General features: G+C 48.7%; 1 protein-coding gene across 9 annotated transcripts in view; it reads left to right on the top strand.

Annotated features, from left to right (window-relative positions):
- The window catches only part of FRMD4A (FERM domain containing 4A), a 359,132-nt gene that overhangs the window by 212,343 nt on the left and 126,598 nt on the right, over positions 1 to 20,191 (top strand). For 8 of the 9 annotated variants that reach the window (XM_042053262.1, XM_042053270.1, XM_042053280.1 and 5 more), the window contains one exon: positions 18,872 to 18,937. In XM_042053262.1, coding sequence (XP_041909196.1) covers positions 18,872 to 18,937 — 66 coding nt within the window. Of the gene's footprint in view, positions 1 to 2,078; positions 2,173 to 18,871; positions 18,938 to 20,191 lie in introns of those variants that run through there. The other variant, XM_042053288.1, reaches the window with a different exon arrangement.

Raw genomic sequence — 20,191 nt, 5'->3', positions numbered from 1 at the left:
ACGGATTAGAGGATAAAGGAAATGTAGCAGGAATGTCTCCCACCATTGCAGGAAATGTTAAGCACTTCCTTTTGGGTAAGTGTTGTTCATGGGGCCTTGGATGGGTAGGAGAGGTCATCTCCTTACAAAAGATGTGAGGAAGACACAGCTTTAGGTTTCACAGGTGTGAGGGTCCAACTGCTCTTTGGGCACACCCCACTGTAACAGGCGGCATGAGTAAAGATGCTCGCTTGCTGTCTCCAAACTATTCCAAAACCCTTGCCTGTTTTGTGGCAAAGGAAGAGACTGGACTGTTGTAGGGAGTTGGTAATTTCAAGCTAAGTGTGATGAAACTCCCTACACCTGCCCTGAAAGCTGAACATTAAAATTCTGGGCAGAGTGAACTTTGCTTTACAATATTTGCTGCTATGCATGAAGCAAATTATTTTCCAGTTAGGGTCTTCCAATCTCTGCTGCTGCTTATTCAACCTCCCAGGAGAGCTCTTTTTTCACCAGATTGATAAAGCTGCACCACATTCTGGGTCTGCTCTGGGTTTGGAGGCAGATCCTGCCAGGAGAGATGCCTGGAGGGGCAACGTGTGCCGTAGAGCAATGGGCGGGGAAACTGCCTTGAGGCATTGCTAGTTAAAGGATCATCCTACCCCAAAGGCAGAGTCCATGGCTTTGGCATACTCCAAGAGAGCAACAAGCACAAGCAGGCACCCGTATGGTGAGTGCACCTTTGAAGCAGCCTCACCTCCTATTTTAGTGAAAATCCATGTGGGAGGGTGATTTTTCCTTGCTAGTTCTAATCCGGGTCAGGACTGAACCACTGCTGGGATTTCATGCTCTTCTTCAGCACTGCAGATAGGACCTGCTTGAGACACACTGTGACCTCTGATGAAGGAAAGAGCAGAACAGCATTTGGGAGGCAACTTGAAGTTGTACCTTTCTCTATTAGTAGGTTTAAAATTCCAGGAAGTTTTGCAGTTTGTGTTCTGGTGGTTTGCCCCTCAAGGTCACTTCAGTGGCTGGATCTACATGTGGATTAGATGAACCCATAAAATCACAAACTTTACCCTTGCAATGGAGCCATGGTCACCTGCATTTCCTGCAGCAGGGATGGATACTTTTGCTGCTTCTTGCCCCTGTGTCCTGACCTTGGGATCGCCTCCAGAGCAGAGCTGGGCCACCTCAGCTACTTGGTCTTAACCCTCAGCAGCCAGAGGTCAGAACTGCCTCAATATTTATCCCCTTAATCAAAGCCATCCCATTGGGTGGAGCGAGATGGACTGGTGAGCCTGCCTGGGGCTGCATACACAACTCTGGATTTACAGCTGGGCCCTTAGAAACAGGAGAGGGAACTGTGCTCGTGTTCTAGCATTTGGTTATTGTATCCAGAAGGACTCTGCAGCCCACTGGCCCCTTTATGCCCAGACAGTACGTAGGAGCAGGGGGGAAAATCACCAGATGGGATGCTGCCCTATTCCCCAGGGCTTCAGCCGAGCAGGAGCTGCTCTGTCTCCAGCCCCATGGGTGCCCGGGGTCCGCGCTGCCCGTCTCTTCCTCCAGCCGGGGCTCCTCTCGGACCATCCCCGCTGCTCTTGCCCCTCTCCGTTATCATCTCAAGGTGTGCACGCGTGGGCAGCGGGGGTGAATACCGCCACCCCGCACCCTTCCTCCCTGCGTCCTTCCATCCCTTCATCCCTTCATCCTCCTCCCAGAGGCGAAGGGAAGCCCAGATGTTGGCAGGCCCGAGCCGGGTTCATCTGTTTCACATGACCCAGCGCCAACTGCTGCTCGCTGCCCTCCTCCCTCCTTCCTCCTCCTTCCTCCCCCTCCTCCTCCTCCTCCTCCTCCTCCTCCCTCCCCGGCTCCAGCCTCGCAGCCTCGTAGCGCGGCAGCGGCCGCGCAGGAGCCGGTCGCCAGGGGCCGGCAGGCGGGGAAAGGGAAGAAGAAGGGGGAAAGGAGGGTTCCGGCATCCCGGCAGGGAGGATGGGACTGCCCTAGGAGCGGCAGGGAGCGGCGGCGAGCGGAGGGAAGGGCCGCGCATCCCGCGCACCCCGCGGCGGAGAGGCGGGCGATGGATGCGGGGCGGTAGAGCCGCGGCCTGGAGACGCGGTGCGGCGGGGATGCGCTCGCCCCGGGCTCGGAGCTGAGGGGCCGCCGGGGCCGCCGAGGCAGCGGGAGAAGGTAACGGGGTCTTTGTCTGCGGAGGGGCGGCGAGGCGGGCCGGGGCTCCCCTTCCAGCCCCGGCCCCCGGGGAAAGCCCAGCCGCAGTGTGCGGGCTGCTCCACGCCCCCTCCCTCCATTTACCTCAAACGGAGAGAAATGTGGGCAGCAGCTGCTTTCCCTGTCCTTTCCAAAAATGAAAAACCCAACCCCAAACCCTTGAATTGGGTGGGCGAGTAAAGGAGCCGAGCGCGGCGGCTGGGGGAAGGAGACGGTGTGTGTGGGGGGAGAGAAGCCGGTGCTGTGATTCCTTCCCCCCTTCCCAAGCAATCTGGCTGCCTGTCCCCACTGACTGCCAAGATGGACTGCTCCTTCCCTTCCCAAATGGCTGCAGCAAGTTTAATGCAGAGCCGGGGGCTTCGCTAAGGGGAAAGCCCCCGGCTTGTTTTTCCTTTCCCCTGTGCACCTTTTCCTGAGTCGGGAATAGAAAAGTTGCTCCAGATTCAGGGCTAGAAAAGACAAATGTATAGCTCTGCTTCCAAACTGTGCCTGTATGGGAGTGCATCTGCAGACAGGCTCCGCGCAAGGACGGCTCTTGGCCGCATTGTTACCCGCTGGCTGCTGGGGAGGGCAGGAGAAAAGTTGTTTCAAACCTCTCTATATAATTTCCAGGAGAGACAATTGTTTCTAATAATAGCCCTGGCAGCGGTTTAGCAACACAGCACACACAGATCCGGAGCGATCTAGCGAATCTCTCCCAGGCAAGTCAGGTCGCAGGGAAAGCTGAACTCCCAGCTTGTCGGTGTGGTTTGGGATTTTAAAACCTTGTCCTGAACAAAAACCCCGGCACCGCTCGCCCTTTCCGCCGGCGAAGGGGGTGTGGTGCCTGTGCCGGCGCGCTGCACTTCATGGGCTCGGCTGAACCGGGCTTTCCCCGTGCCTCGGGTATCGGGAGAGGTTGAATCCTGGCTCTGCCCAGCGCCAGCTGGATATCGGGGTGTCTCGGACCCGGTTCCGTCTAGATTGGTCCCCAGGGTCTGATCCCCCACCCATGCGTGGAAGGGACTGTTACCGGCGTGGGCGTCTGTGCCGCCTTCCCTGCCCAGAACCGCCTGCCAGGCACCAGAGAAATCCCGGTGGAGCTAAACCCATCAGGCTGATCCCCTTCTCCTTTGGGTGATGGCAGAGGGCCTGCAGGAGGGCTCCTGCCTGCACGCTCACTTGGACCGCGATGCTGACCCTGCCCAGGCGATGGTGCACCAGCTCGGCTTAGAGGCTCAGAGCTGCTTGGCTCGACCTCCCCGGCACAGGTTACAGGTAGTCTGTTCTCTTCCAAGCATTAATATTTGGAAGGTGGTTTTAAGCATCGGTGCCAGGCAGGTATGTGCAACATTCTGCAGGAGGGCGAGCTGCTTGTGCGGTGGTTTCTGCAGCCCAGCTGTGCTGCTGAGCAAGGGGGCTGTGGCAGAAGCCATGAGGAGGTAAAGATTTTTTACTTCTTGGTAAAAGAGGGAATATTTTGAAGGGTCTTCAGCTCAGTACCACCTTGTGCTGCTGCTAACATCAGCTGTATCCCTCAGAGGACCAAAAAGGTTGAAGGAGTTGGTGTTGCTCATCCATCACACTGTGTGATCAGTTCCCACAGAAGGGAGAAGTGCACCAGTGGGGCATAGCACATGGATTTATGCAGGTCTCAAATAAACATTTTGTTCTTAGGTGAATTTTCGTTTTAAACAACAGGCTAAAAATATGGGATCTCTGCTGTTATTTGGGCATAGATGCACCAGTGAGCCACTCACAACCCTTTTGGGCAAGCTACTCATGTCTCCTGGCAGATTATTTCTGGTGGTCCTGTTGTTGCATGTCTGAACTGGTTATTGCATTAAAAATGCACCTTGATATTTGATGATACCTGTGGTCACAGCATTGGGTTGCTCAGGGCCATAGAGCAATGCAGCATCACTTGATGCAGAGAGAGATCCTGTCAAACTCTTTAGCCAGATCAAGAGCTTCAGCTAGTGCACTGGTTGTTGTTAAGAGGGACAAAAGACTGGGGAAGACTTCCCACGTCCTGGAGTCTAGTCCCACACATCCCAGGTAATTACAGTGGTACATAACCCCTTTGTTGCTACTGTTATGGTGTGAATAGTAGCAGAAGGCTTGATCAGTTTTGAATACAGCTTAACAGACAGCAAAGGCAAAGTAAAATTGCATGTATGGCTGAGTGAGGAAACACTGTATTAGGGAGGATCGGAAAGGGGCTGGGGAGTCACTTAAGTCTCAAACTGCAATCTGTTAGGACTGTGAAGGAAGGGTCATGCACTGCAAGAGGGATGATACACGGAGAAGGTATTAAGGAGTCTGTTGATCCAGCATTAACCAAATTTGGGGTCAGGGCTTAGTGGTGTCCCCTGAAGATGTGCAAAGGCACTGTATGACCCACTTCTTGTGAGCTGGATCGCTGGGACAAGCAAAGGCTGCTGTCATGCACAGCACCATGCTTATGCTCAGCTCTCAAGAAACATGGTGTCTTTTACTCAAAACACTCTGGGTTTGAGGAAATCAGGGTTCCTTGTTCTCTGAGCTGCACCCAAAATCTCCATCTAGGTGGGAGCCGTCCCACAAATGTCCCGTCTCTTGGAAAGCTGGGAGGACGCAGTGCTATGGGATCAGTTGTAAGAGCAGGTAACAGTGGCTCCCCAGGGTCCCCATGCTTCCTCGCAGGATGACGTGCACAACTGGCTTCCAAGGTCACTCAGCAATGCCAATGTCCAGTAATCCTTGCTGGCTTGCTCCTTCCAGCAGCTGGAGGAGAGAATTGCCCTGCAGCCCAGTGCAAGCAGAGCATGGCAGCCCAGCAGGCAGCAAGGTCTGAGAAGGTTAAGCTCTGATGGAATTGCTTACAAGCCTCCACCAGCTCCAAATCCCAGGTTGTCCCAGACTCTCTCAGGTTCCCTAAGCCAGCAATGCATTGCCCAGCATGGCCTCAGGGACTACTGCAACTAAAAACATCCACTGATATTTTTTCTGCTTCCAGACTCACAGGAACTTAATCCCTAGCCCTTCTGTAAATCTCAGCATGTGCCACGTGCCTAGAAAGCCACAATTTTGTGGGGCTGCACAATGAGTTAGAGCCCCATCTTCTTTTCTGGGGATGAACCTTGTTAAGGACCAAAAATGACTTTGATTGTTTTTCTCTCTGATCTGACACTGAGAAGGGATCCCAGACAGATATTTGATCAGTTCTGAGCTTCTGTGAGCACTTTCATGTTGATGAATCAGAAGCATACAAGTTTTGATCCTGTATCCTCTGCTCCAAGTCACCTTTGCTCTCCACCTACTCATGAGTCAATGTCAGCCTGAAGGTTTACTCCTTGCCTGTGTTTCACTCTAGTAGGCTGCCTGCCAAAAAAAGTAGAAGACCCTGATGTACCTCCCCTTCCCAGTGCATCTCTGCATCATGGCTGTGTGACACTCCTCTGAGGCCGCAAGCCTGGTGCCAGATACCCTGGGTGCGTCTCTGTGGGGTGAGGTAGGGCTTCAGCCCTTGCCCAGCCTTAAAGTGCAGAGGAGGCCAGAGGAGCTGGGACCATCTGATTTCCAGTGCCACCAACAATGTTCTTGCTTACAACCCACTTTGCTCCTTTCCTAATGGATAGACAATACTTCTGCTGTTGTCCTGAGCTTCTCTGTGACATTTTCACGTTGTGTGGAACAGCTGCTGCTTCCTCACCCTCAAGAAAAGATCACTAGTGGGTAGCTAAATGCTCTTTTCACCCTCTGCCTGCACTGGTGGGATGAGGTGGGATTTAGTGTAGTAATCTTTGGGAAAAATCATTGAGACAGAAAAAAAGGTAGGTAAATTGACTTTTTTTTACTTAAATTCACTGTAAAAAGGTCCAATGAAAATCTCCTAGAAAGCTGCAAACCAAAAAGAAGTTGATATTCCTATTTTGGCTAGAGAAATCCTTTTTATGTACACTTCTACACGTAGCGCCTAACATTTTGACAATGGCTGTTGAGCTTGCCAACCCACTAGGCTCAGGCTCTAGTGTTTAGATTATTTATTTATTTTTCTTCTTAGAAGTCCCCAGATCTCCCAATCAAAATAAACCCACCCTTGTTTGGGTTTCCCAGCCGTGTGGGACTGAACGTGGCTGCAGCTGTACCACACACGCTGTAAGCGCTGCTGGCATCCTGTCCTTCCCAGCTGAATTATTTCACACAGGGAAGTGCTTTGCAGATAGTGAAGCAGCCACAGGCTGACCCTGGGTTTACGCAGGACAAGCAGGGGATGGAAAGCTGCTGCATCAAGTGAGCAGCTTGGAAAGGCAGCACAGAATCTGATGCTGAAATGTGGCACCTGTCCTGGAGAGGGGAGTGTGGATAGAGTTCTTTCCACATTTAAACATGGTTTTGTCCTTGCTGTGCATGGGGAGTATCTCTCCTGGCTACCCCCACCCAGGGTTTTGTGAAGACACCCATCATCCCAACACGTGGCTGCCACGTGTGTGCTCACACACTCATTTCCTGGTGAAATGGGGCATGCAAGGGGACAGGGATGATTTAGGGGATGTGTAATCAAACACAGTGCTTCCTTTGTGCACACACACACATCCTCCCCCAGAGTGGAAACGTGCTGGAAAATAAATTTGGGTGGTGACTACCACCATCTTCTGCAATTCTGAACTGCAAAATCCAAAAGAAAAAAAGGTCTGTCTGAAGTGGTCTGGGCTCCCTGGGATGCTTTGCATCCCAGCTGGGGTGGTTATGCAGTCATTGAAGGTGGCACCTGGGCTTGTGCTGCAGGAGGTGGTGGGAACTGGGGAAAGAGACTTGTTCCTCACCGAGACCAGGGAGAACTGCAGGGAAGCACCGATTCTACTTTGCCTTTGTGTTACACCATGGAATGTGCCTTCTGAAATGTTCTGGGAGTGTTGATAGCAATTCTGAGGGAAACCTGCAAATCCAGCGATGCTGGGCTGTGTCCTCACTTTCTCAGTCCCCTCTCACAGGCACAGCTGATTGTGCCCATGGCAGAAGGCTGCTACAAAATGGGTACTGAGTCCATTGAATCCTGGGAGCTTGGGGCTCGGGGGTTTCCGATCCAGCCGCTGAGTTTGCAGACATTGCATCAGGCTGTTCCCTCTTCTCTTCCCATCCTTAACTCTTCTGCATTGATTCTTCATAGTACTAAAGAGCTGCTGAGTTTAGTTCCAGAAGGGAACATCCTTCCCTGGCTCTTAAAAAGCAGAGGCATATAGTAAAAAACGGGTTTGTATTGAGGTGTTTGTTCCAGGTCTCTCCTATGCAGAGGTTACAGACTGTCCATATTTAGTATGTCGTGAGATGTCTGGATGCAGAGATGACCTGGTCTTGCTGCACCAACAGCCAAAGAATTCTCAGTGCAGGTATACAGGTGATACAAGATCCTGGCATCAGTCAGGCAATGAATGGGGGTGTAAAAGCATAGGCTGTGTCCTGAAAGTTGTTTTCCCTTCTTGAGCCCAGAGTGGGGCTAGTCTGAGCTCTGGTCCTCACCAGACACACTAGTGTTCAGCATCAGGACCTTTCAGGACCAGAGAAGGCAGGTTGGACCTGTTCCTGCCCCTCATGCAGGGTGTGCAGGCCCTGGGACATGTCCCTGTCTTGCAGCCCCAGCTCTGCCCCACTCAGCACTGGATGCACTCGGGAACAAAGTGGGAGCATGGAGGATCAAACCAGACTTCTGCAAGCAGGACTGGTTTCTGAAAACCTCTGCATCTCTGAGGATGAGTCAGCTGCTTGTCATCCAAATGTGCTCTGCATCTCACCCCGTCCTGCCTGTGAAACCCAGCTGGGGGATGATGCCCACCCTGCACTGACCCAGTCAGCTGCTGCCGCTCAGGCAGAACCGCTGGCGGCCGCCCAGCCTGGGCACAGCCACAGCCCTGGCTCTCGACATCAAATGTGTGTCAAACCTGCTGATTAGCAGTGGCTGGAAACAACCCGGTGACACATTTCCCCACTGGAAGCATATCAGTTCTTGGAGTGTTATTCAAAACAAGAAGGAAAAAACCAAAACAAACCCAACAGCTCTGTGCACAGATTAACATTTTGCTTCCCCCCCCCCCCCCCCCGACATCTGGAATGACTTTTGTAAGTGTGTTTTCTATTATGTGTTATATATAACACTGCTCAGTGCTCTCTATTGACTCTCTCTGTTACAGTACCTGAGTGATGCACTGCCCAGTGACTTGGCTCCATTGATCAGGGCCACCACCACTCACACCTCCCAATGCTTAATGATACAGTAGGTACAAAACACTCAATGACCACTGAAAGGACACTTCAAGCCATAAATCTTAATTTGTCCTTTAAAAATATTTCACACATGCTATCACTTCCCCTGCCTTGGGTCACTTTGGTCATCTTCCTATGAACTCACATTGATTTTTTTTTTCTCCAGCAAATCACATTGGTTTCAACAGCAAATAAATTGTCCTGTTTTCTTCTATAACTAAACGAAACCTCCTGCAAATGTGTTCCCAGAAGACTTGAATGCTCTCATATAATTACACCCTGCCTGCATGCACAAACGAGTGATATCTGGGACATTTTGCTGCAAGTATGCCACGTTCTAAGCGTGAAACTGTACAAAAATCTAAAATTTTATGTGAGTTTACAAGGAACTTAAAAAGTCAGGTGTAGGAGAGATTAACAGACATGCTAACATCTTTGGGAATAAGAATAATAATAATAATGATAATCTATTGCTATGTACTTTATTGCCACACGGTCATTATCCTATGATGACTCATCGTGCTTGCTGCAGAATGTAGTAGGGAATGAACCAGAAGGTGACCAGGAGCCCCTGCAAAGAAGTTGATGTGACTCATAAAAGGCTTCTAAGTTTGTCATTGGTAAAGGATTTCCCTTGTAGATAATTTAGATCCTTTTCCCTTAGATTGTGCTGTGTCCTTTGTGCGTGGCAAACAGGATGAATACAGAGCTCTTCCAGGGGAAGCAAGACCCTTCCAAGGCATATCTTGGTTTTCTTGAAGCACAGCTATGCTCAAAAGTTGATGAAGCACCTGTCCCAGGACCACTCTACTCATCCTTGTGCAAAGACACCAGAGATCCTTTATCCTCTTTCCCTCTGGGCCTCCAATTTTACCTTGGCTGTTGATATTTATTTCTTTGGGCTGCATTAGGGACTGGCAACCTAAATGATGGATCACAGATCTTGTATGCAATGTGCAAACATGGGATGAAACTGCAAAACTTGCCTTAAAGGGATTATTATCCAGAAAATAAGTTCACCCTGGGGGAAATAAAAAAGAAAAGCTCACTAAATAAAGATGCTCACAGAGTTTGTCTGAGTTAGATCAGGAGGAGTTTATGTACTGGGCAAGTTATTTTGAGTGTTAACTGGGAAGTTGGCAGCAAGGAAGATTGTCTACCTGTTGTCTTAATAACATAGGTATGAGGGGGACTATTTTCTGCAATGTTTTTTTCTTGTGATAGTGGCAGTTTTTCAGTCTTTGGGCATTAATTTGACATTCAGAGGAAGAGCATAGTCTGGATGAATAGTCCCAAAGTCTGTAAGGTGGGATGAAGCTGTGGGCTGCCCTTACCATTCCCCTTCCACTTCCCATAGGATGCAATCCTTTGGCTGTAACATTTTCATATGGATCAAGTGGTTTCACCAGACCTAAAGATGCCCATAATGTGAACAGCTCATCATCTGCCCTGTAAGAAGCAATGAAACTCCAAGCAGGACTGCAGCTCTTCCTCTCTGACCAGGACTTGCTGTTGGCTCCAGGCAGGAGCTGATCTATCGGGTCTATGAGGCTGTGCAGGAAAGTGTGTCAGGAGAGCATGGAAGCCCCATCCCCTGACTCATTCAAAACTCAGCCACCTGACAATGCTGCCAGCAGGGAAGAGCCCCAGGCTGGCGGGAGGAGGAGTATCTGGGCTGCCTCATTTGCACAATTATTTATTTATTGTTTATTCCCTTCCCCATCACTGGGTGCAGCCAGCTTGCTGCACGTGCAGAAGGCCTGTAGGAGCAACAAGGGGTTCCCAAGTGAAAGTGGAGGAGACAGTTAAAGAATCTCGGTCTGAAGCAAAGTTTTAACTGTTCTGGCGTGTTTTTGACCTAAAAATGCTGGCCCAAAGCAGGTGCCCATGTTGAACCACCTGCACAACTAACCAGCTGAGTCAAGGTTTATCAAAACACACTTCTGCTGTGTGCAGAAGGGGTTTCAAATCAGTAAGGTTTAAGACATCTGTGACCAGTGAATCCTTCAGACTAAAAATAATAAGTAATACTGAAGACTGTGTAACCTCCCTGTGGTCAGCCTCAGCTCCAGAGCTCAGAGGATGATCTGACCAACCATATCAAAGCTCCTACACTCTCCACTCCTGCCTTGTAAATAATGGGGATAATTCTTGGAAGCTGGTATATTTTTAAACTGGCAAATGGTTTATTTCCTTGCCAAGAAAGGGAAGGGAAAGAATTACAAGAGCAAAGGACTCAAACATAGTAAAAAGTGTTCATTGGGAATGCCTTCTCCTCCTGCCTCAACATCAGAAGGCAGGGAGGGTGCAAGAATTTCTTCCCTTTGTATTTGAAAAGATTTAGATCTGTATTATTTTCAAGGAAGAAAACAATACGTGACCTAAACCAGCACAGGCTCCATTCTAGTGAGGAAGCAGGTCTGTCCAGGAAAGGACTTTCTTATCTCAGGATATAACTGAAATCAGGCCTCGGAGGCCGGCCGTGCTCAAAGCAGTCATTTAGGCATCTGCGGGTAATGCCCTGCTCGGTTTAAAATGCAGTGTTGGAATTAGATTTCATTCTAACTACACAGCTCAAGCACCAGGTGTTTTGAGGTTTAGATGCGGCATTCCTGACTTTAAAGTTCGCCTAGAGTTATTGCTTGATGTTGTAAATGGACTTAAGGACCGTAGGAGACAGTTTTTCATTTCAGCCCTGATACAATAAGCCACTTAAACACTTGCTTATGTCACACTGAAATAAAGGGGATTTATGGACACAGCTGTGGGCTTTGCTGAATCAGAGCATTTTTGCTGAGCACTGTTTAGGGGAAGAATGAAAAATAACCTGTGCAGATGTCCCTGGGTGATGCCACAGCCCGAGCAAGGCTGGAAAGCTCTGTGTGGAGGAAGTGAGGAGCCCCTGGGCAGGCCAGGAATTCTTTTGTCAGCTCCTAAGACAAAACAGGGAAGTCACCAGGTCACTCAGCCTGTAGCTGGCCTTAATTTTTGTCCCATCGCTCCCTGTCAGCATCCACACAATGGCTGGGTCGCGCCGTCCGAGTGGTGCTTCCGACAGGGTGACACTGTGGCTGACACTGTCCCACCTCCTTTCTCAAGCAGGACTCTTGCTTTCTAATTCCTGAAGCTGTTCTCCTCTCTCCTGACAAACGAGTTTTTGCAGAAATGGTTGCATTACTTGATACAAGCCCTCTTAAACACGTCCCTGTGCAGATCCCCCATGTGATGGGTAACATCAAGCATCACTCTCTTCCTGCTGGATGGGAGAGGGTTTTAAGAGCTGTATCTTTAACAGTGGTTTTGAAAATTTTGCCTCTGTTCACTAATCCATTGGAAAGGACATTAATTTTTCAAGGAGTGGGGTAAAGAGGTGCGCGGGGAAAGCCAAAGGCCTCACACACAATATATTTCTCTGGTCCTATCAAACCTGTGGGAGGTGCTTCATCATTGTCAGCTTCTGTTTTCTGGCCAGTCAATCCAGCTCTGGACTATGCATGTGTTTCACAGAGCCTCAAAGCACTTCCGTAACAGGGAAACCCACACTGCTTTAGAAGGTGAAGTCTTGTTAGGCATCAGCCATTGGCTACTTCCCTTCGTATCACCATCGTCCGTATCTACAGCGTATCTCTTGGGCCTTTCTTCTCAGCTTCAAACCTACATCTGCCACAAAGTTCCCTTGAAATGGAATACTTAAAAGGTTGTTCCTGTTTATTTGAATACATGACGTCATAGTTCTCTTACCAAAGTACTGCTAGAAGGTGGCAAATGCCTGAGAATACAGCTGGGATACCCTTCCCAGGGAAAAAACAACTGGCTTACAGCTAACCTGTCCTGCTCCAGAGCACCAAATAGCCTTTCCCATAAGAAATAATAGCATGAACAAATTTGAATGAAAAAGCATTGTCTAATGGGTTCCTACTTCTTCATACCTGATCCCTGGAAGTGTTTGAGTCCAGGCTGGATAGGGCTCCGAGCAACCTGATCTAGTGGGTGGCATCCCTGCCTGTGGCACAGGGGGTGGAACTAGATGGTCTTTAAGGTCCCTTCCAACACAAATCATTCTGGGATTCTGTGATTCTATACTGGTTATTTCAGAAAGCTCAGCTCATGTTTGGTACTGTGTTGTTGACCTTGACAGACAGGACAGGCTACACAGACCTCTGCTTACAAGACAGGAATCTTGGGTCAAAATAAAATCTTTTTTCTCCCTCTTGAAAAAAATAATAACAACACAAACTATTTATCTAGGAAAGACTCGTGGAAATAAATAGTGGAAATGAGGACTGTATTGAGACAGTGAAACAATAGTTTCACCTGACTGTCTCCCATCCTCAGAGCTTTGAGCCAGTGAGGCACAGGTGCCTCAGATATTGCCCATTTTAGTGAAAAGGAAGAGCAGGGGAAGTGAGTGCGTGTGAGGGCTTTGGACTTGGACCAGAGGATGGCATGAGCAGTGCTCCAGACCATGCTCAGAGGATAGCATGACCACTGCTCACCAGTGCAGGGCAGTGGGCAAGCGCCATGGCTCGGACAGATGAACCAGATTTGTACCAACAATTATCCTCCTCCTCTTCATTACATATTTTTCCCATTGAGTCACACCTAAAGGACCAGATTTAAGCATTGGAACAGGCTTTCCAGGGAAGCCCTGGAAGTGTTTGAAAAACAAGTAAGTGAGTCACTTCACAATATGGTTTAGTGGGCATGGTGGTGTTTGGTTGAAGGCTGGGCTTGGTGTTCTTGGAAGTCTTTCCAACCTTAATGATTCTGTGACACTCTGACTGCAAAAACAAGCGAGTCCCAAGGGCAGAGCTCAGCCAGCGCTGCTCCTCACCGAGGGCAAAGTCATCTGTGGCCATGTCCCCTCTCCCAGGTCCCCATCCAGGGTCAACCCCGAGGCTCAGCTCAGACATTCCAAGAACTGTCTCACAGCCATCCTCATCCCAGCCACCATCAGTAACATTTATTAGATCCAGATGCAGACCAGCAACAGGGAGGATGGTCTGCAAACACATGACATAAAAAGAAAGATAGTCCATTCCTCCAGGGTCTTGAAGCATGGGTGTAGGACAGGAGATGGCAGATGGATGCAGGCACATGAAGAGCCAGTGCTGGTCAGTGCGACAGGCAGCTGCTTGCCAGACTGGCCCCAGTTCAGCAAAGTGAAGTGCTGCCACATGCACAAAGCTGTGCAGACATCAAAAACACGCTGCTTTTCCCCCCTCCCTCTCTCGACAAGCTTAGGAGTTGCCAGGATGAGAAGGTGGTAAGAAGTGGTCAAGTGGGAGCAGGGTGTTTATTCTAAGAGTTTACTGCAATCAGTGGGCTGTCATCTCTCCCTATCGCCTTTCAGCAGCTCTGTCCAAACAGTGGACAGAGTGACACAGATTTTTGTGGATTCAGCACAGTAATTGCCTCCCATACAGGCAGTGAGCGTTTAGGAAAGATTCTGCCTCCAATTATAATTTCTGATGTGATTCAAGGAAGAACACGCTGTATTCTTCTTTATTCCTGCAGTCACCGGCTAAAGAAACGTGCCATGGATATTTATAGAACTGACATTGTAAATAGCATTTGCATTTGGTGCCTTTGAGTTATTTAGTGTGACGGTACTTTCACCAGGAGGGACTTTTCGTTTTGAAAGGGAAAGGTTCTCTTTGGAGCCATTTTCTCCCATCTCCTTGGCTGTTTGTGTTGGATGGAGCAGTTCTGTGGGCAGTTGTGATAATTTAGTGACAAAGTGACGGCTGTACAGGGATTAGCTGAGTGTGGTGAGGGTTTTGGGGCTGTGTCACAGACAGTTTATAGGATTCTCCGAGACAATGTTTGAGTTACAGTGAAGATGAATAGAGAGGAGGGCAGTCATCAGAGCAGTTCATGGCACAAAGCAAAACAACCGCCAGCCTGCCTTCCCTAGGAAACCCATTGTGTAAATATTTGGGTAGGAACCTCCAAAGGAGATTTAAAGTCTTGTGATAAAGGTAACTAAAATGTCCTTTCCTTGAGAAAAACAGCTGCGATTCAGAAGATCCCATGAGTAACCACAAGACAGATTTCCTCTCTGTAGCATCTCTGTATTAGAGTAAACGAATGTATATGGCAGGACTTGCTGTCTCTGATGGACCTCAAAACATTTTGCAAAGGTCAGGATCAGTTTTTCCATCCTCAAGGTGCAGAAGCCAAGGAGCAGAGAAAGAATGCATGCCCTGTGTATGATCAGCCCTCCTGCAGACTAATCCAGCTCCTCAGCCACACAAACACATTGCTCCTGGTCTTCACGTGCCTTACAAGCAGTATTTGTGTTTGAGTATTGATTATATATTATCCCTAGTCTTTACACACTCATGTATATAAATGACAGAGCTTTTTAAAAGCATTCATGCTCAGTTCTTCAAGCACTTGGGGGGTCATGCTGCATGTGCAGGCACTAAAAGAAGTGGCAGATTTTCAGAAAAAAATGTGACTTACTGAGATGTTTGGGGGGAAAAAAATGTGTTCTGCATTTTGGTGCATAATTTCCATCTGAGCTTGTGTTAAGTCTGGCCCATGAGATGCTCGTGGCCCATATTCACACCCAGCGCGTGCAGCTCACTGCCATATGGATGAACTGTTAGCACTCAGGAGTGTGTAACACAGTTCCACCTCTTCACATGTCTTGAGAAGCCTTGGAAATAGGAGGGATTGGTGTGGATACAGCATCCTGGCAGCGCTGCAGCTGAGAGAGCAGCAGGAATAACCATGGAACTCAACTAGGAACTCTCACCTCACTTGAAATGTCTGAGTGTTCTCTCTGTTTTGAGCATCAAGGGCATCTTAACTGTTAGGCTGAACTTGGCTTTTTAATTTCTGGAGGTAGGGAAGAGGGATCTTGCCTTTCAGAAGGAAAGTGGAGGACTGTGTTGGTACAGGAAATCTCACTGAGCTCACTGTGAAAACCAGGACTTGATTAGGACTGAACTCCCCTGTTTCCCTGCCACATCAAGTGTCCTCCTCTTCTGACAGGAAGTCTTCTTAACCATTGTTTCTTGTCCCTGTGCTGGGATTTTGCTTTTTCAAGGTGAAGGGAAAGCTATGCCTTTGTGCCTCTTAGTTCAAGTTCCTCTTTGCTTAGTTGTCCCCATCCTTCTCTGGGTATGAGCCTTGGGAAAGGAGAACATGTGGTCTCCCTCCATCCAAACTCTGGCACTCTTCAGCTCATCTTGTTGACCTCCTGCTCCCATCCGTAGGGCTTTGGTGTTGATTTCCTTTCTCTGATTGCACAGGGAAGCAGAAAGCATTCCCTGACTCGTTTCCCAGGAGCCAGCAACAGCCCCATGCACGGCAGTGCAGCAGACAGTGCAGAGCAGCCAATTTGCAGTGTCAGAGGCAGCATCTTTTACCAAGACTGTGCTAAATCAGGGTCTTCTCGCTGTGCTTTGAAATGTTCCTGTTTCTTGCTCTGACAAACTAGCAGAGTTTGTATTGATCCGACGATGCGAAAAAGCACATAATGTGGGCTTCAGACACCTGGCGGAATAATAAAGCAGAAAGAAGGGAGGGCAGGACCATCATATTTTAGCTTATATCGAATAGGAAGCCTGTCTCTACCTTCTTTTCTTTTCTCTTGGAGAGCACTGTGCATTTCTAAGAGAAATGAAAAGCCTCATGGCTGGGGGAAGGAAATGCTTCCAACCTGTGGACCTGCTGAGCTTCAAGGGATGTTCATGAAATGCCTTTCAATTAGTCAACCACCATGTGCTGCATTTCAGAGCATTGCTTTATTCAGATATTTATTCATGTTCCCAGCTGTTTGCATTTGGGATTTCTTTTAGCAGTGAAAGCACTAAGGGGTTATGAAACTCTGGGCTGGAAAAGCATGGAGAGCTAAAGAAGCTCCGCACAGAAAGCAAGTACTTTGCTGAAACATTAAAACACAAAGTCAGACATCTCAGAAAATGTTCCCTCTTCCCCCTTTTACCTTCTTTTATTCATATTTCAACTTTGTTATAGCAAATGGAGCATAACACACAAAAGCTGGACTGTGTTCCCATCCCTGCCATCACCACAACAAACTCATTGCTTTATCTCTTGCCTTGGGTAAAGTCATATTAAAGCTGGAATATAAGTGCACATTCCCCATCTTGGAGATGCAGTGGATATGTGGCAGTAAGAGGATGAGGGAGATGTCAAAGCACAGCTCAGGCACTCAGAATTTTATCTGCCGGGGGAGCCCAGTGAAGGAAGCTTGCAGTTCCTTGTGCCTGCATGAACATGATCCACACAACTCTTGTTCCAAGCAGGAGAAACCATTGCAAAGCCCTTCTGTGAGCCTCTGGCGTAGCTTTACAGCTGAGCTGAAAGCTGTTTAACAGTGAAAAATCTCACTCACCAAGTAATACACCTTAGGATAAACCATATTTTGCATAACATTTTTTACTGGAGGAAATTTTCGTAAGACAATTTACTGCCATGGCAGTAACTGGCTGACATTTATGAGAAGCCTTGTTTTACAAGACTTTCCTTTGGCTGCAAAGCCAGGGCTCCAGTTGTGCTGATGGAAGAAGAGAGGGAAAGCAATGTTATTTGGCATGCAGGATACTCAGAGACGTGCTGATGTGAATAACAAAAAGGGGTAAAATCTGCATGAATCACATGGAATTGTACCTTCCACAATTGTAAATTGTGCATAAGTTGAAGGGAAAAGCTCATTTTGACTAAAGTTTTCTCATAATACACTCTGCATCTTGCATGGCCAGCTTGAGGTTCAATAGAGTTGTTGAAACATTTGAATGTTTGCTTTGTGGACGGGGCTGGGAGCAGGGTAAGACTCACTCCGACCTGATCCTAAGGGAGAGATGGATGTGGGACAGAGATGTCAAGAGGGAGGACAGAAGCACCCAGAAAAGGCTGATGGGCTCCTGTGCTGAGAGACAGCAGGATGAGGATGATACTGCTGGAGACGGCTGAGGTTGCAGATCCCGTGGCAATGGCCACACATCTGGATTCTTGAATGGGCAAAGTTGATGGGGAAGCATCCACCACTGCCTCCCAGACGCCAGCACATCCAGCCCCATCAGCCACAGGAGCACCCGATTTTTAACCCACAGAGCTGAAGCAGAAAGCTGAACTGTCCTCAGTTAACCCCCCAAGCACACTTCTCCCCACTCTCTGCAAGGCAGCTTTGCATCAGGGGCTCAGCTCAGCTGGCACTGGTGGGGAGAGGTGATGGATAAGGGCAGTAATGCCCAGGATGCTGCGGCACTCATGTCTTCAGCAGTCTGTGACCCCCCTGCCAGGATCCTGTGGACCCTCTGCTCCCTTTTGTTGATGCTTTAGGACTCATCCTGGCAAGCAACATTATTAAATTGAGCTGGGGATCCATGCAAAGCACAGGAAGGTGCCTTTGTGGGGGTGGGTGGGTCCCTGGTGGTCTAAGCAGAGCTGTGAGACTATGCTGGGTCTGTGCGAACATGGGTCGAGGTGTGCGTGAGTGTTGTAGGGCAAGCCCACACTAGGGGGGGTGCCTGTGTGCTGCCTAAGTCGTGCTGAGAAAGGGATTTCCAAGAGCCAAAGAGGCTTAAGGCGGCCCATATCCCATTAACAGATAGTGGGATTGTGCCTGTGCCTGAAGGGCTTTGTGGGACTAAGCTGAGATCTGTAACTCTGCAAAGCGAAGTTGCTCCTCACTCACGGTGCTCTCTGCAAGAAAGGGCTTAATGCACTGTAAAGGGCTTCTCTCATATCATAGCTCATTTATTTCTTAGGGCCTCAATTGATGGACCTTGGAAATCTCATATAAATCTTGTATATGTAATAGTTTCATTGATATCATTTGCTAACTGTTGTAACAAACTGTGCTGGTATGGAAGCACCTTTGGACCAGTACAATGGTCACAAGTGGCTCCTGTGGTACATCTTAAATAGTATGCTCCAAGTAGGACAAGCCCATTTCAGGATTCAGGGCAAAGCAAACACCTGAGGCCACTCCAGGGAACACCACCAGCACGGCCCAGGGAGGAGCCTGGCTCCTCAGTACCTGTGGCATGGCTGGATCACTGCTGTTGAGGGGCTTGGGGAAACTTGCCTGGATGTCTCCTCTGCCAGCTAAGCCAGCTGCAGAGCTGGAGGCTTCAGTATGAAATGTCAGGACTTCTGTGCTGCAATCCATCCCGTGCCCCCATTGTACATACTGGAACAACCTCCTCCTGGCAGCTGCATCCAAGCAGGCACCAGACGCCGCTCCCTGACAGCTACCAGGGTGGCTGTTCTTTTTCTCCTTCCAGCCTATTCTTTACCCTGGTGCCAAAAGATGGGGGACTAATTTAAAAAGAAATAAGTAAACACAAACCAAAAGGACTGCATCAAATGAAAGCCTCAACTTGTGCTGGGGAAGACCAGCAGCCATGTGCTGAGCTGGAACACCAAGCACCCTGACACACGTTCCTCTTCTCTCTTGCAGATGACGGAGGGTCGCAGATGCCAAGTGCACCTTCTTGATGACAGGAAGCTGGAGCTCCTTGTTCAGGTAGGAACTGCATGTTTCATCATTTGATAGTTTGCTACAGCCACGGGTTTTCACGAGCGTAGGGAGAGAAAAGGGTTTTCAGCTGATTTTCTCAGCAGCTTCACACTGTCACTGCCTGCAGAGCTCAGGGAAGCTTCAGTAGTGCTGCCTGGGAAGGATCTGCAAAGGCATATCTGTGGGAAGGTCTAATTCAAGATATTTTCACTTTATTCTTTGGCAAAACTGTCCCAGTCCCTGCCAATGAGATAGAAAAGCACCACTGGTCATTTTTGACACTGTTATTATATCCCTTAACTGTGTTTTTTGAGGCACTGCTTAGCTTTGAGAAATGGATTGTATCTGCTTAAAATACTTCCAGCTTCTCTCCTCGCCATCGTGAATTGCTGGGGTTCAGTGCTGGGCTCCACACCTGCATTGGGAACGTGGTTGGCAGCAGAAGATGTTGTGATGGTGCCACAGGCGGGCATTGCTTGTAGGCTCATGAGTCAAACACAAATATGTATTAAAATAAGTCCATGCTCCATCTGCCTTATTTTTTACTTTTGTAAAAAAAAAAGGAAGACTGGAAACAATGAGAGTCTGATGGTGGCTTTGTAAGGATGGGCTGGTGAAAACTATAGCGTCCTACACTTTCCTGACAATTTTGGCTCCTGTCTCGGAGATCCCCAATGGGTTAATAACAAGAATTAGAAGAATGTCTTTCCCTTTACAAAGGCTTCAGGCCAGCCACAGGCAGCCAAAGCAGCAGGAAATGAAACTTCCCATAGCACCCAAATGCCCTGGCTACAGCTGATAAGATGGGGGGCGGGGGCAGGATCCTACCCAGTACCGACAAACCTGAATGGGGATGGCTGAAGGCGACTTGAATTGCCGGAAGCACATTCAGCCTCGTTTTCTGGAAAGTTGCTTAAAAATACCAGTACAAAATTGTTAATGGGTAATGGTTTTTAAGCACATAGTCATCTAGGAGGTGAAACCCCTCAGCTGCCCATGACACTTGGTGTGCTCAGAGAGCACCTGGATAACCATGAGTCAGGCCAGTGGGGGAAGGAGAACAGCTAAATCAGGATGACTAATTAAAACAAAACACCATACTAATGGTCTCTGCATAGGCTGCACCAGGTTCTCTCATGCTTTGCAGCTGGCTGAGGGGAAGTTTAGTCACCTTCATCACAAGGGCACAGGGCTTGGCTTCCTATGTCATCTAAATGCCTTTTCTAATTTTTCTTAGTTCAATTAAAAATTAAAATGGAC

Source organism: Corvus kubaryi, unplaced genomic scaffold (genome assembly GCF_017639235.1).
Source record: "Corvus kubaryi isolate FWS band 111438036 unplaced genomic scaffold, C.kubaryi_AGA036_p1.0 135, whole genome shotgun sequence".
Classification (NCBI taxonomy): domain Eukaryota; kingdom Metazoa; phylum Chordata; class Aves; order Passeriformes; family Corvidae; genus Corvus; species Corvus kubaryi.
Note: the sequence above shows the minus strand (reverse complement) of the source record. Positions and strands in the feature narration are given on the sequence as shown.